The sequence below is a fragment of the Phaseolus vulgaris genome, chromosome 2 (genome assembly GCF_051622355.1).
Source record: "Phaseolus vulgaris cultivar YP4 chromosome 2, ASM5162235v1, whole genome shotgun sequence".
Lineage (NCBI taxonomy): Eukaryota > Viridiplantae > Streptophyta > Magnoliopsida > Fabales > Fabaceae > Phaseolus > Phaseolus vulgaris.
Window position 1 is genome coordinate 28,847,728 of NC_143499.1, and position 13,822 is coordinate 28,861,549.

General features: G+C 28.9%; 1 protein-coding gene and 1 long non-coding RNA gene across 3 annotated transcripts; both read left to right on the plus strand.

The window, feature by feature from the left end:
• The first annotated feature begins 1,919 nt into the window (after positions 1-1,919).
• Positions 1,920-6,212, plus strand: LOC137811268 (uncharacterized). 2 transcript variants are annotated; one of them, XR_011081042.2, is made up of 3 exons: positions 1,920-2,220; positions 4,004-4,105; positions 5,918-6,212. It is a non-coding gene; the product is annotated as an uncharacterized LOC137811268 (long non-coding RNA). The 2 variants fall into 2 exon arrangements; XR_016518601.1 differs by lacking the exon at positions 5,918-6,212 and having other exon boundaries at positions 1,928-2,220; positions 4,004-4,841.
• On the plus strand, positions 2,219-3,936 carry LOC137811267 (protein HAIKU1). Its single transcript, XM_068612939.1, has one exon. The coding sequence runs from the start codon at positions 2,544-2,546 to the stop codon at positions 3,501-3,503; it is 960 nt and encodes a 319-aa protein (XP_068469040.1). The 5' UTR covers positions 2,219-2,543; the 3' UTR covers positions 3,504-3,936.
• Positions 6,213-13,822: the final 7,610 nt, after the last annotated feature.

The window sequence follows — 13,822 nt, forward strand, 5'->3', positions numbered from 1 at the left end:
GAAATTGGCTAGGAGAGTTGAGGTCCTTCATCATGAAGAAGAAAGTGAGAGTTGAGGTTGCACTGTGCCAAAATGTTGCTCAAATGTTGAGTATTCCTCAAAGTTTTCAAGAAGAAGAAAATAGAGATCTTAATGCTGAGAGTAGAGATCCCGCCAAACCTTTAGATTCATCAAAAGCTACATGGAAGACAATATGAGTGTTCATCAATTAATCTATGAGATAGTGTTTATCCATTGTATACTTCGAAAGACATAACCCCTTTTCAGAGAGCAAAAACAATGGTATGAACTAGGAGAGAAAGTTTAACCTTGTATTCGTCGTTAGACATAAATACTCCATGATAGACATATTCCATGATCTGATGATCATGTAAACAATCAACCTCCATACCTTAGTTAGAAGCAGTTGTTTGGCAAACCATACTTAAGGGAGTAGTCAGAAATGGCTAGAGACCCAAATAATACTTGTTGAGCTAAGAGTGAGTTGGTAAAGAATACCCAAGGGAGTAGCTAGGAGTGACTAGGTGCTCAAAAGTACTCGTTGAAATAGGAGTGATTTGTTATCCGAAGAAATACGCATTGAGTTAGAAGTGGTTTGGGAAAGAATACTCATTAAGTCATGAGTGACTAGAGTCACTAATACTCACATGATTAGTTAGGAGTGCCTACGAGTCAAAAGAATACTCGAAGTGTACTTTATAACATGAGTTTGCCTAGTAAAACTTAATTTATTAATGAAAATTGTACGTAGTTTGTTGGAAAAAAAACTAGTATAAATCATTGTGTTTTTTTTTTTTTATATTATACGTTATTGTTATATGCACTAACCAATGAGATATCATTTATTATCAATACATATATTTAAAAATTATTTTTATTTAAGTGCTTTAATTAAGATTTTAAGTAGCATATGTTATAATTCATCATATGCGAGAGATATTGATTAATGATTAGATAAAACAAATTAGAAAATGCGGAAGTATTAATTGAAGTTACTATGCTTGATAAAATTTATTGGACGAATTAATTACATTCTGATCACTTGAATATTTACAATCAGATAGTTTATGGAAAATATTTAAATTTGATAAAAAAACGCAGTTAAACTCTTTCTTATTGTGTTTTTTCATCTTATCACAAATTACAAACTAACTTTCCATTTTCCAACTTCCACAAACTTTTCAATGTCAAACTACTTTTCTAAAAATAATCTTATTTACCTCTTTTAATATAAAACAGTGAAGATAATATAAAAAATCATTATATCTTTTTATATAAAAATGATAGAAATATTTCTATAAACATTTATAAGAAAAAAATAAAATAAAAAAGAAATTAAATTGTACATAAATTAAAAGTAATATTTTTTAGAATTTAATATGAAAGTGTTTTTAACAGTATAAACTAAATTTAAATGATAAAGAAACTTATTTCATTATTATTATTTATTTTAAAACGTTTATAAAAAATATATATAAAGGCAATATTTTGGAATGTTATCCCACACATAATAGAGTACATTCTGCCAATTCATATATATATATATATATATATATATATATATATATATATATATATATATATATATATATATGGACGAAAAAGAAAGTTTAAATTTTTACCTTAAAAATATAAATGTATTTATTATTCATTTTATACCATTAATATTAATTAATATAGTATATTAAATATTTATTAACTTATTTATCTAGAACACCAATTACGAGGACTCAAATTTAATCATAATCTTATATATGTATTTTTACGTTTTATGATAATTTTATTAGATTTAAATCCAATTGCTTTGTATGTATCCCCATAGGCCTGTGTTGTGTGGAGGAAGTCACATCACCGTGAAATTGCAAACGTATTGGATATACCCAAAATGCCCTTATATTTCATTCGTTCGTTCCCCCATTGACCACTCACCCAACTCCTTCTATTCTCCATCCTTAGGGTTTTCTATGCTTCTTCTTCCATTTTCTCTATTTCACACTTCCCAAAATTCATCTCCACTTTTTGAATAAGTCTTGCTCCCTCCAAAGCTTCGCTTTTTTTTTTTCTCAACAACCTTTTCCGGGTCTTTTCCTTTCCGTTAACCCATTTTCCCTTTATTCTGAGCTCCCACTTTCGTAATTTCCAGTTTCGATCTGATACCGTGCTGAATTTTCGGAAGCTGGTCCTCCAACCGTTCAAATTTCTGGCGAAGCTCCGAAAAGGGTATGTTTTCTCCCTCTTACTTCGGCTTTAGGGTTAACTTTGCTGCTGCTGGTGGTGGTATTGGTTTTTAATTGGAATAGAAGGAATTGGGAATTTTGGGTGTCGATTGCGAGTTTAAGATTTGCTTGACTTCAGGATGCTTAGATTACAGCTCAAGCTTGGTTTTGTTCATGTAGTGTATTAGAATTGTTGAAATTCACCGGGTTCTTTAGGTTTGGATTTTGAAGTTGTGGGTGTCGTTGGAAGCTTATGAGCGTTGGTTTGGTTTGCTTGAAGCGAAGAACAAGTGGTGATTTCTGAGTGTAGTAAGGTTTGATTTGGAAATGGATAACTCCAAAAACAGGCATAATGATAGTTTGGGTGTTAACAAGATGGGAAAAAATATAAGGAAGAGCCCTTTACATCAGCCCAATTTTGCTAATAATGCTGCTAGACAACAGCCTCAGCCTCAGGTTTACAACATTAGCAAGAATGAATTTCGGGATATTGTTCAGCAGCTTACTGGATCACCCTCCCAGGATCATCCACCTAGACCACCACACAATCCACCGAAGCCGCAGAGCATGCGACTGCAGAAAATTAGACCTCCCCCGTTAACGCCAATCAATCGGCCTCGCATGCCCCCGCCGATTCCAGTGCCTGCTGCTGCCCCTCATTCAGTTCCTCACAATAATGCCATACCAAGACCTGCTCAGTTTGGCCAACCGTTGCCTACTCCTGGGGATATATGGTCTAATACGACCGAGTCACCTATATCTGCTTACATGCGTTACCTTCAGAATTCAATAATGGATCCAAGTTCAAGGGGTAACCAAGTTCAGCCTCAACTATATCCCTACCCTCAACCTCAAGTACCTGGCAATGTCCATCCGCATCCCCCTCCCTCGTCTGCTTTGTTTCCTAATCCTCCCATGCCCATGTTCCCTTCCCCAAGATTTAATGGTCCCATTCCTCCTATGAATGCTACTAACTCTTCAGTACCTACTCTTCCTTCACCACAAGCAAATGGCCCTCCTCCCCCTTTACTTTCTCCAACCTCTCAATTCCTCCTGCCTTCTCCAACTGGTTACATGAATCTGCTATCCCCTCGATCACCTTATCCTCTTCTGTCACCTGGCATTCAGTTCCCATCTCCGCTTACACCAAATTTTCCGTTCTCATCCATGGGGCAGTCAGGGATTTTAGGTCCTGGCCCACAACCGCCTCCTTCTCCTGGCCTTGTGTTTCCGTTATCTCCTTCAGGCTTTTTTCCCATATCAAGTCCCAGGTGGAGAGACCACTAGTCTTCTGAATTCTTGTTTGCTTCTTTCTAACTGAAGAGGTCCTAGGCTTGTTCTTTGGCATGTGATGTACAATCAAGTTGTAAGAGCTCTTTTTGGTTATCTGTAGTGTTCATTTCTCATTTCTTTGTTTGTCTTTTGTTGACAACCGTAATGGTTGCAATCCTTTTTACTTTGACAAGTTTTACATTAGACAATATATTGAAGATCAGACAACTCAATTGGACAGTTGGACAGGAGCTGTAAGATGGAAGACTGATCTGTAGCTCAAAAGGAAGTAGGATTATAGACAATATTTGTTGTGTATGTCATCTTCTTTTGTAATATAGTGGTTTACATCTCAAATTTTTTATCTTTTCCTATGTAAGGTATTTTGAAATACTTCTTATGGTTATTACCATGTGATTTGCTACAAATATATTTTACTTCTGCAGCATATTTTATTGTTCTTATTTAAAGTAGTTCCTTATTTGATTTAATGGCATACTGGTGGAGATCTTTAGCTGCCTCTTTTGGGGGACAAAGGAGCCACACTAAAGGTCCAAGAAAAATTATACGCTGATTTTGTGTAGATTGATTCCATCTTTCTTTGGGCTTGTTTTCAGGTAAAATGATTTTCCTTGGGGTTACTGTTTATGTTTTACCCATTTGTTATTAAGTATAAAGGAGTACATTTTTAATTTTGAGTTCTGCTTTTAAAGGGAGTATGTAGGGAGAGAATAATATGGCTGACTACTTGACTGAATCATTTATGTTGATTTTGTTGTTTCTTCTTTTGTTAAGCATTTGGAAATCATTTGATGTTACTTAACCACTAGGCATATTATCATCTGTTCTTGACCATCCCTTGGTGACCCTGCTTATGTTCTGATTCTTTTGCTTATTAAATTAACTTTTATTTACCTCAGAATATGCTGCTCCCCTGCAAACTCATGGGGGGCATGTGCATAATATCCAGAACATGAGCCTGAAGATAGATTACTCAGTTTCCGTGTCATGTCATGCATTGAGAAGAAGCATTAGTTAGTTTTGTGGCCTCACCGGTTTTTAACTGTTAACGTCTTTCTTTTCTATCTGACTATAGGAGTGGGTTGTTTAATGTGTTCTTTTCACGATCATGCATTCCTTCTAGGTCTGACTTTGAATATTTCTTCTGCATCTTCCATTTCATGTTTCCTTATCTTTGGCGGAGCGGGGTGTTGATTCAAATGGAGATTGTATTTTATTTTAGTTCAATAAAACTACTGCACATCTATGATTCTCACTTAAAATTATAATAGTGAGAGAGACTGATCTTGATCTATGAGAGGTCCAATAAAAATAACTTTTTCAATATTTTTTTTTCCAATATGCCTCTTTGCAATTATTTTTCTTTCTTACCGTTTCTTGATGGTTAATAGTGAGTAATCTTCATTGCAGAGATAAAACCCTGATAGAACCCCTGTTTACTTGATTTTGCTAACATCCATCCATCAAATTGGTTACCATCAGTTTTAAAAGATAACTTTAGGTTTTTTTATTTTATTAAATCATTACTTAATTAATTTATTTCCTGACCCGGGGCCTAGGAGACAGTGATGCACATGATCTAGAGAGCTTAATGGTCATGAAATTTAAGTTGAATAAATTTGCCAACCTTCTGGATGTTACTCGTGTGATTTAGTAAAATCCTTGGTTTGGTCTGCTTTAATGTTCTGCAATTTTAATTTCGGTTTTGATGACCATTAAGAAGTCAAGGAATAAACGTATTAGGGTCAGCCTAGCGATGAAGAATTTAAGTAGTTGCATAGGGTCTAAACTCAGACTTCATTATTGCCATTGTAAAAATAATTCAACGAGTTGATTGAAAGTTTATAAAAAATATGGAAATTTGTATGTAACTTTAAATGTTGTATATTTTAGTAGTTTTTTTTTTTTTTAATTCGTTTACTAATGTCCTATAAAATACCTTTAGGGAAAATACTTCAATATTAGTCTGGCTTTTATAATTTGCTTTTATTGACTGATTCAAAACGTTAAGTTAGATTCTTTCATCGGTGTGCTTTGTAAAGTTTGTTTCAGCATCTCAATGTGCCAACTTTACTTTATATGCACGAGGGTTTTAATTCCTCCAAAATAGAGGGTTTGTTTCCTCTGAAATAAGAAGGTATATAATGAAAAACTAGGGTGCATGATGTCTATATGTTAAAACAGGCTGATATTTTAGTAATCCAAATCAAGTTTATGTCTGGGTTTTTCTGGAGGAGTTCAATGCCCGATGATAGCAAGAGACTGATGGCATTTTTGGATTTTCAGTGGAAAAGTTTTTCTTGTTCCTTTTGCTTAAAATATGATTTTGATTTTCCTAACAGATATGCAAATACTCTATAATTGAGTTGTGAGTGATATAGTAGAAGGTGCTTTTTATTTTACTGCAGCTGTGGAGATAGATAGTTCTCTCGTGAAGCAGTTGGAACCATGTCAATGGACAAAATCGTTGGCCCTCATCTTGGCACTGGTTCTGTCAAAGGAATCTGATATGCGTTTAATTATAAATATTGATATTAAATACTTTTCTAGTCTCTATAATATATTGTTTTTTTTTCTTTATAATTTTTTTATGTTATCCTCAGTTTATTTTTTTTTTCCTTTAGGAATAATTCGTTAAACATGAGGAAATTTTTTGTGTCAAACATCAGTTAGCATATTACACGTCATTTAACACCCACCTTAGCCCTATATCATAGTCTCAGTTAATTAATCTGGGAGAGCTGTTTGTAAATTGAAGAAGCAAGTATCTTCCCAAATTTACAAGCATCTGTTTTTTAATATTTCATTTGTCAACCACGTCACCAATATGAAAATATTGAAGATCAATATGATTTTTTTTGTTTTAATTCTTATCAATATACTCCAAATATATAATTTTTTGCCCTTCTACCTTCCTGTCACTGTGAGCATCCTTTTCTGACATTTATACACTACAATATTATATAGAAAAAATGGGGATATCATCATGAAGCCATCACCACTTTAAATTAATCATCATGATGAAATCAACTCCCACACAATTTAATTACTTCATTTATGTTCTATTAATGACTTCTTATCTCCCATCACATTTAATCCATTCTGCTTTATTTCGATTGAAGATTAGAGATAAAAAAAAAAAGAGAGTAAAGAGATGAAAAGTGAAAGAATGAAAAAAAATTATTTGGACTCAGTGATATGAGTGAAAATAAGAACAAATTAAATATTTTTATTTTTATTTACTTTTAATAATATTATTTTAAATATTTATTTTATTATAATAAATTATGTTTTCTGTCCAATCTTTTTTTCTTTGTGAAAAGATTTACATTCATATTTTTTATTAATTTTGTGTTTTTCAAATAATTATGTGCCTCTTCTTTTTTGTTTCTTTACTTTTTTTGTTTTTTTTTATCACTGGAAGCAAATGAATCTTTCAACCTTTTTTTCATTTATTTTTTCCATTTTTTAAATAAATAAAAATTAAAATAAATTAATATTATCAGTTAATAATATTGATTCATTTTATTAACTTATTTTTCGTTTATATATATTTTACTGTTTTGGTATTTTAAAAAAAAAATCAGTTTTCATTATCTAAATAAACTATCATAATGAATAGTCATAATGAAAGATGGAATTTGTTATCATATAATTCTTATAATTAATAAGAATTTATTACCTTTATAACAATTTTTTATATATTTTATTAAGAGTTTACTATTTATGTTTTTTTTTTGTAATAACAGTTATATTAGTTTTTTAACTATATTTGTTATTTTTTATTATCATACAAAAATATAAAGACGTAAGCGTGAGAAGACCCTTTTTTTCATTAATATAAATTAATAAAAAGTATAATGTTATATATAAGTACATATAGATACATATATATATATATATAAATTTATATTTTATTTATGTTTATATTTTTTTATCCCCAAATATTCTTTGTAAATTTAATTTAACTTAAATTTTAAATCTTAATACATAATATTGAATTGAACATATTTCTCCATTTCATATAAGTAAAATTTAAATTATTATAATTTTTAATAAAATTAATTTAAAATAAAATTCTAAATTTTAAGATTCATATTAGAAAAAGTGATGCGTATCGAGTTTTAACAGTTTATTTAATACTTTTTTTTATTAATTTTAACTCCATATTTATTTAAGTTATTTATATTCATTTAATGTAATAAAATATTATTTTATTTTATTTATATTCAAAATATTTGTATAATGACCCAAAAATTTACTAATCAATAAAACATCTACATTAGTAGTTACTAGTTGGTTTTAAATGTTTGTTGAGATAAATAATCTCATATGAATTATATATATATATATATATATATATATATATATATTAAAAACTGTACTTGTATAAATGGATAAGATTTAGATAATACTTACAATTGGTTGTAACAATTGTCTTTGATATCTCAGTCGCTTTTATTTCTCCTTCTTTATCGTATTCGCTTTCTAAGACTCGGGAGTAAACCTGTAAAAGGTTATCCGACGATAAAGTAAATACTTTGTATAATAGTTAATTATATATTGACAAAAACATACCTTATTTGTGTTTAACTCTTCTTAAAAGTTACTCTATAACCTAGACTGATTACCAAATTTTAACTCTTTTGTGCATCTCTTCTTCATTCTCCACTTCTTCGAGATAGAGGAATTTATTAGAAAAAAAGTAGTATTAGTAATTTAGTTTAATATTGTGTTTGAAATAAGGAGAGAATTGAGAATGAGGTGGTAAGAGAAAAGAAAAAAAAGTTGTGAAAATAATATTGTTTAGATAATTACATTTTTTTAAAGTAGTTTTTATTTATATGTTAAAATGTAAACAAAATTAATTAATATATGTACAAAATAATTAAATTTTTATTGGAGGAACGAAAACCTCTTTACTATTGCAACTTTTGGGTTAGGGTTTTCAATATTTTTTAATCTTCGGTATAAACAAAATTAAATATAAAAATTATGTTTTTCAAACATTATTTTACTTTAGAGTTGTGCTTCTAAAATAATTATTTTCAAATTGTAACCATCTCAATAAATTTAAAATCAAAACTAAGTTAGTGTTAACAAAAAATCATCAATGATCTTTCATTCACATGAAAAGAATAAACTCAACTTATACAAACCACCTTATATACTTAACTTACACAAACCAAACACACACAAACTATCACCATAGTGTTTTTAATTCATTTGATTACAATAAGTAAAATAAATCGTCCACTACTTTGGATAACCAGAATTAATATGTCTCAACCAAATAATTTAACTCCATCTATCGATTAAACAAAATGAATGATCAATTAGGTTGTCATCTTGATCATGTGTGGTATTAATTGTTCATGACAAGATCCTAATTAAAAGTCTGGTTCAGAAATCAAATCACTTAGTAAATTATAATCATGTGTGAACAAAAAAAAATTAGATCTAAATAAAACTTCCAATAATAGAGTCATAAGGAGATAATATAAAAATAATAATTTAAAAACAAGTAAAATGAGATTCAACAAGATTTTTTACTCATTACTATCTCAATATATCCAAGTGTGCTTAGATTTTTTTTTTTTTTATTTGGTTGAGGATCAGGAAAACAAAAAAAACTGAAAGAAATATAAAAAAATAAAATAAAAATACATTAGTATTGTATAGTATTGTAGTTGGGCTCACTCAAGTTTTGTGAAAACATAAATTAAAACAAACACAGACTTAGGCTGTCTGTGTCAATTCTTTATTAAATAAAAATAAATTAAAAATAGTAATATAAATTTATATTTTCTCTTTTTTATCTTCGTTTCTACTTTCTTTTCCTCTTTATTTCTTTATTTATTATCAAACCATTATTTAAAATCAAAATAATTAGTGGTTAAAAAATAGTAACGAATTTAAAAATTAATTTAATTTTTTTATTAATAATATTTAAATATCAATAATTTTTAATTTATAAAATAATATTTAACTTAATATAATAATTAATATTTTTTATTTTTAAAATTATTTATTATTTAATATTTTTTAAAGTGAATTATAGTCAAATTTATTAAAATTCTTAAAAATTTACATTATAATAATAGGACCCGTTCATTACAAATGAGCTAAATAAATGATTAAATTAATTATAAGATTGGATATGCTGTTAAATTAAAGGACAAGGTAAATTTAAGTTAGTAAGAAATAAAAATTATAATACATATGTACGTATAAAATATATATATATATATATATATATATATTTTCTAAAATGGGTTAGCTCATAAATTTTCGGATTGGATCGGATGCAAAATCACCCAATTTAACCTATTCTATAATTCTTTTAACTTTACTTAACCTATTTTCTGAACTTTTCGAACGGATCCTTAGATTGAATATAGTTTAACAATTATATATAAATAAATAAAGGAGATTCAATATTTGTGGTCCAAAAAAGAAAGCAGGCTATTTAGAATGAAACATGCAATTCCTATTTGAGATGATTCTTAACATTAAAAAGTTGAATAAAAACAAAAATATATTTCACTAGTTTAAAATTAATTAAATAATTTTGTTATTGAATTGAGTTGAATTTGATAAGAATTAAATTGATTTGGATGAAGTGGTGGTAGGTTATGAATAACAACAAGAACAATAAAAATGACAGAAATGGATGGCACAGAGTTGTTGCGTAATGCTCCATTCGTAAACAAACTCTCTTCCTCATAAGTCCTAACTCCCAACATAAGGGTCCCAACAAAATTATTTGTTCAGATTCATAAAACCTCATTTAACATCAACTTACCTCTTACATTTCTAACAAATTTTTTTTCGAACACTGTGTATAATAATATTATGTATGCTCATATCTTTCTTCTATTTTTACAACAGGGTTTTAAACAGAGGATGAATAAAAGGTTTTCAACAATATTTTTTTTTTACTTTGACAACAGTAGATTAAAAGAATCATTATAGCTGTGATTTATCAATACAAATTTAAAATTGTTTCATTTAAATAAAAAGTTATTTAACTCTGGTATAGAGTTGTAATAATATATCATTATTTTGAGAGAATGGTAAGAGAATATGTAGAAAGAGCAAAGAAATATGATTGAAGTATTTTGATCTGATTGGGGGCTTTAGTTGTGTGGGTGAGAGAATAGGCAATAATGAAGTAGGAAAATGGGTTGGATTTAGAGGAAAAATAGTGTAAAGTTAGTGTTTGTAGCTTCTATTCCTCCTTGTCGCTCTCTATCTCCAACTTTTTACCTTTCTTTTAGTATCAACTTGCCAACTTGTATCCACCCCAACACCCCAATTGGATCATCTCAAAACCCTCCATGTCGCTTTCTTTCCCCTTTCTTATCGTGGGGCTTAGTGCTCTTCACGTGCTATGTTTACTCAAACCATATGTGCTAAAAGGATCAAATATTCTTTAAACATCTTTTTCAACTTCAAATCCACAATAATTCATAATCATTTCTTTTTCTTCCTTTCGATTCCATCAATACCCAATGCATTAGAACTAATATCATGGATTGATATTGTGTGAAAAGAACGTCTATCAACATTCATATATAAAAACATCAATATTCTATCAGCATATATAAAAAATTCTTAATAATTAACAATAATTAACCTTAAGACAACATTTATTAGATCTCCAATACATCCCTCATGTCAAGAGTGATAGCTCGTGTGTGAGATAACATATTATGGGTGATCCGATAACGGTCTGATAGTAGGTGGTCTGATAAGCCCAACAAACACTTTCTATGATAGACTTGAAATGATGATATCATATTACAAAATGGACTTTAAGCCTAACTCAATTTTATAAAACCGGCTCATGAGATGTCATGAGATGAGGTTTACACCTACTTACACATAATGAAATATCATAATCTCTAGTCTAATTAGATACATAATTTTAAAAAAAAATATATATCAGAAAATAAATAAAAAAACAAATTTACACCAGTAATAAAAAGTTCACATATTTTTCTTATACTAAATATTCTAATTGAGAATTTAAAGGTAGATGGCAATAAGGTGAATTGGATAATTTGGATATACCTGCCCAAAGGGGTGGTCTGGTCTGGTCTCACACGTCCGACAATACATTCTGCATAACTTTCCCAGGAAAATAACTGTTCAACTCCTCATCTTCTACTATTTCAAAAGTTGCTTTTCAGCTCCACTAGCCCCACAACACAACACAATCTTATTTTTCTCTTCCAACCCCTTTTCATTTATTTTATAACAAAACTAAATTACAAACTTACACTCAAAAACCATGTTAGACTGTTATTTATTTTCAAAATATTATACACAATAAATTTTTTAATTTTTATGGTAATTACGTTAAAAAGTATACAAATATTAAATTTTTATTTGATTTATTCACCCACATATAGGGTACTGTTGTTTCAGTGTCATCATTCTGAAAACCGCCACAAGTAAAGAGGGAAAACAAGATGGGCCCCACTTGCTTCATCTTCATACCGATACTTTTTAATATATTATTATTTATTGAAATTTACTTGAATTAGATAGAAAATATGTTAATTTCATGTTTTTTTTTCTAAAGTTTAGAGAGACAAAATAGTTTCACTAATTATTACCCAATTGAACTGATATGATGGAGGCATGTGGAATGCCACGAGAACAACCGTGCAAGCAATGGAAAATGAGTATTGTCGATACTTTTTTTTACTATTGAACTGTGTTCTCCGCTTATTCAATAATTAAAAAATAATTTTTAACGACCACAAAATGTGATTTGATGATAAATAATATTATTAAGAAAACACATTGATGGTGATTTTTGGTGGAGCAATAAAGCATGTTTTGCGACAAATAATTGACTAAGAACTAAATTGGAAGCAAAAGAAGTTTGATTGAACTTGTGCACTTCAAGGCAAGTTGTTCATACACATACACTCTACATTCATAAAATGAAGTAAATCAATTGAAGACTGATAGAGTCAAATTTGTTGAACTCTTCTTTTCAACATAAATTCCCCAAAACGATGGAATAACATGGAATCTACATAGTTTATTCCTTTTTTGAGCTTTTCTCACATAGTATTATATTTTCAAACATTCATCATTTCTTTTTCTTACATCCAAATTACAATTCTGTAAACTATTATTTTATTATAATATTCTTTTATAAAAAGTAGTTGTTAAATGAATGCAGGTGAACTAAGAAATGTTAAAAAAATAATGATATATTAATAACTAATTAATTTTTCTATACTTACTTTACAACAAACAATATTATTATTTTAATATTTTTTCATATAATTTAATTACAAATTTATTTTTATTATATATATTTTTTTCTAAAACCATCACATAAATTTTTTTATACAACTTTAGAGATTGTCAAAGCATAACTTTTTCATTTTCTTTTCCATTTAACTACCACAATCTATTCAATCAAATTTACATATGCTACTTTTTATATACATAATATTTAAATATACGACCTATTACACGAACTTATAAACATAGTATCCTACTATGTTGTCTTCATCTTTTTTACTAAAATAGTACAACTTTATCTTAAATTTACTTAAATGTGGTAAACTATATTATATTTGTGTTGACCTCTTTTTGTTTTGAGCCTTATGATGTTTTTGATCTTTTCGATTTCTTTATCTAGTGTTTTTTTTTTTTTCATGTACTCTAGAACATTTAGTAATAACACATAAGTTTCCATCTTCGTTTTTTTGTCTTTATTCTCTTTCTTCCTTGAACATTTGAGCTTTTAGGTTTTAGCTCTTGATCTTGTTTTGCAGGGAGTTTCTCCTAATTTTTAGTTTCATCGTGGATCTCCCAATTTTATCTCCTTCATTTTTGTATTATGGTATCAAAGATCTTCTTTTAAAGAGATATATTGCATACTTTGATATTTTCTTCGTATTTACTGTTCTTTCTTGTTTCTAATTCTTATTTGTGGTGTATTTTCCCCTGTCTTTCAAATATGGCGAAGAAACAATCAATTTAGAGTTTTCGTTATCTTCACCCTGACGAGAATCTAGCCACACCTATTTGTTTTGCTAGTTTTTTATTCTTCGAACTATCACTCCTAGCATATTGGTTGTAGCAGTGTTAAATGCGAAAAATAAGATTGCGTTCATTATTGGTACAACTCATCGACCAACGAAAATTGATCATACTTTTTCTGCATGGAATCGTTGCAACAATATGGTCGTCTCATGTTTAGTTCATTCTATTTCTATTCCTATAAGACAAGGTATCATATGGATGGATATGGCTATATATATTTGGAATGACCTAAAAAC

What these genes read in the sequence shown, in the direction of transcription:
- LOC137811267 (XM_068612939.1), top strand. Translation starts at nt 2,544, where the DNA reads ATGGATAACTCCAAAAACAGGCATAATGATAGTTTGGGTGTTAACAAG.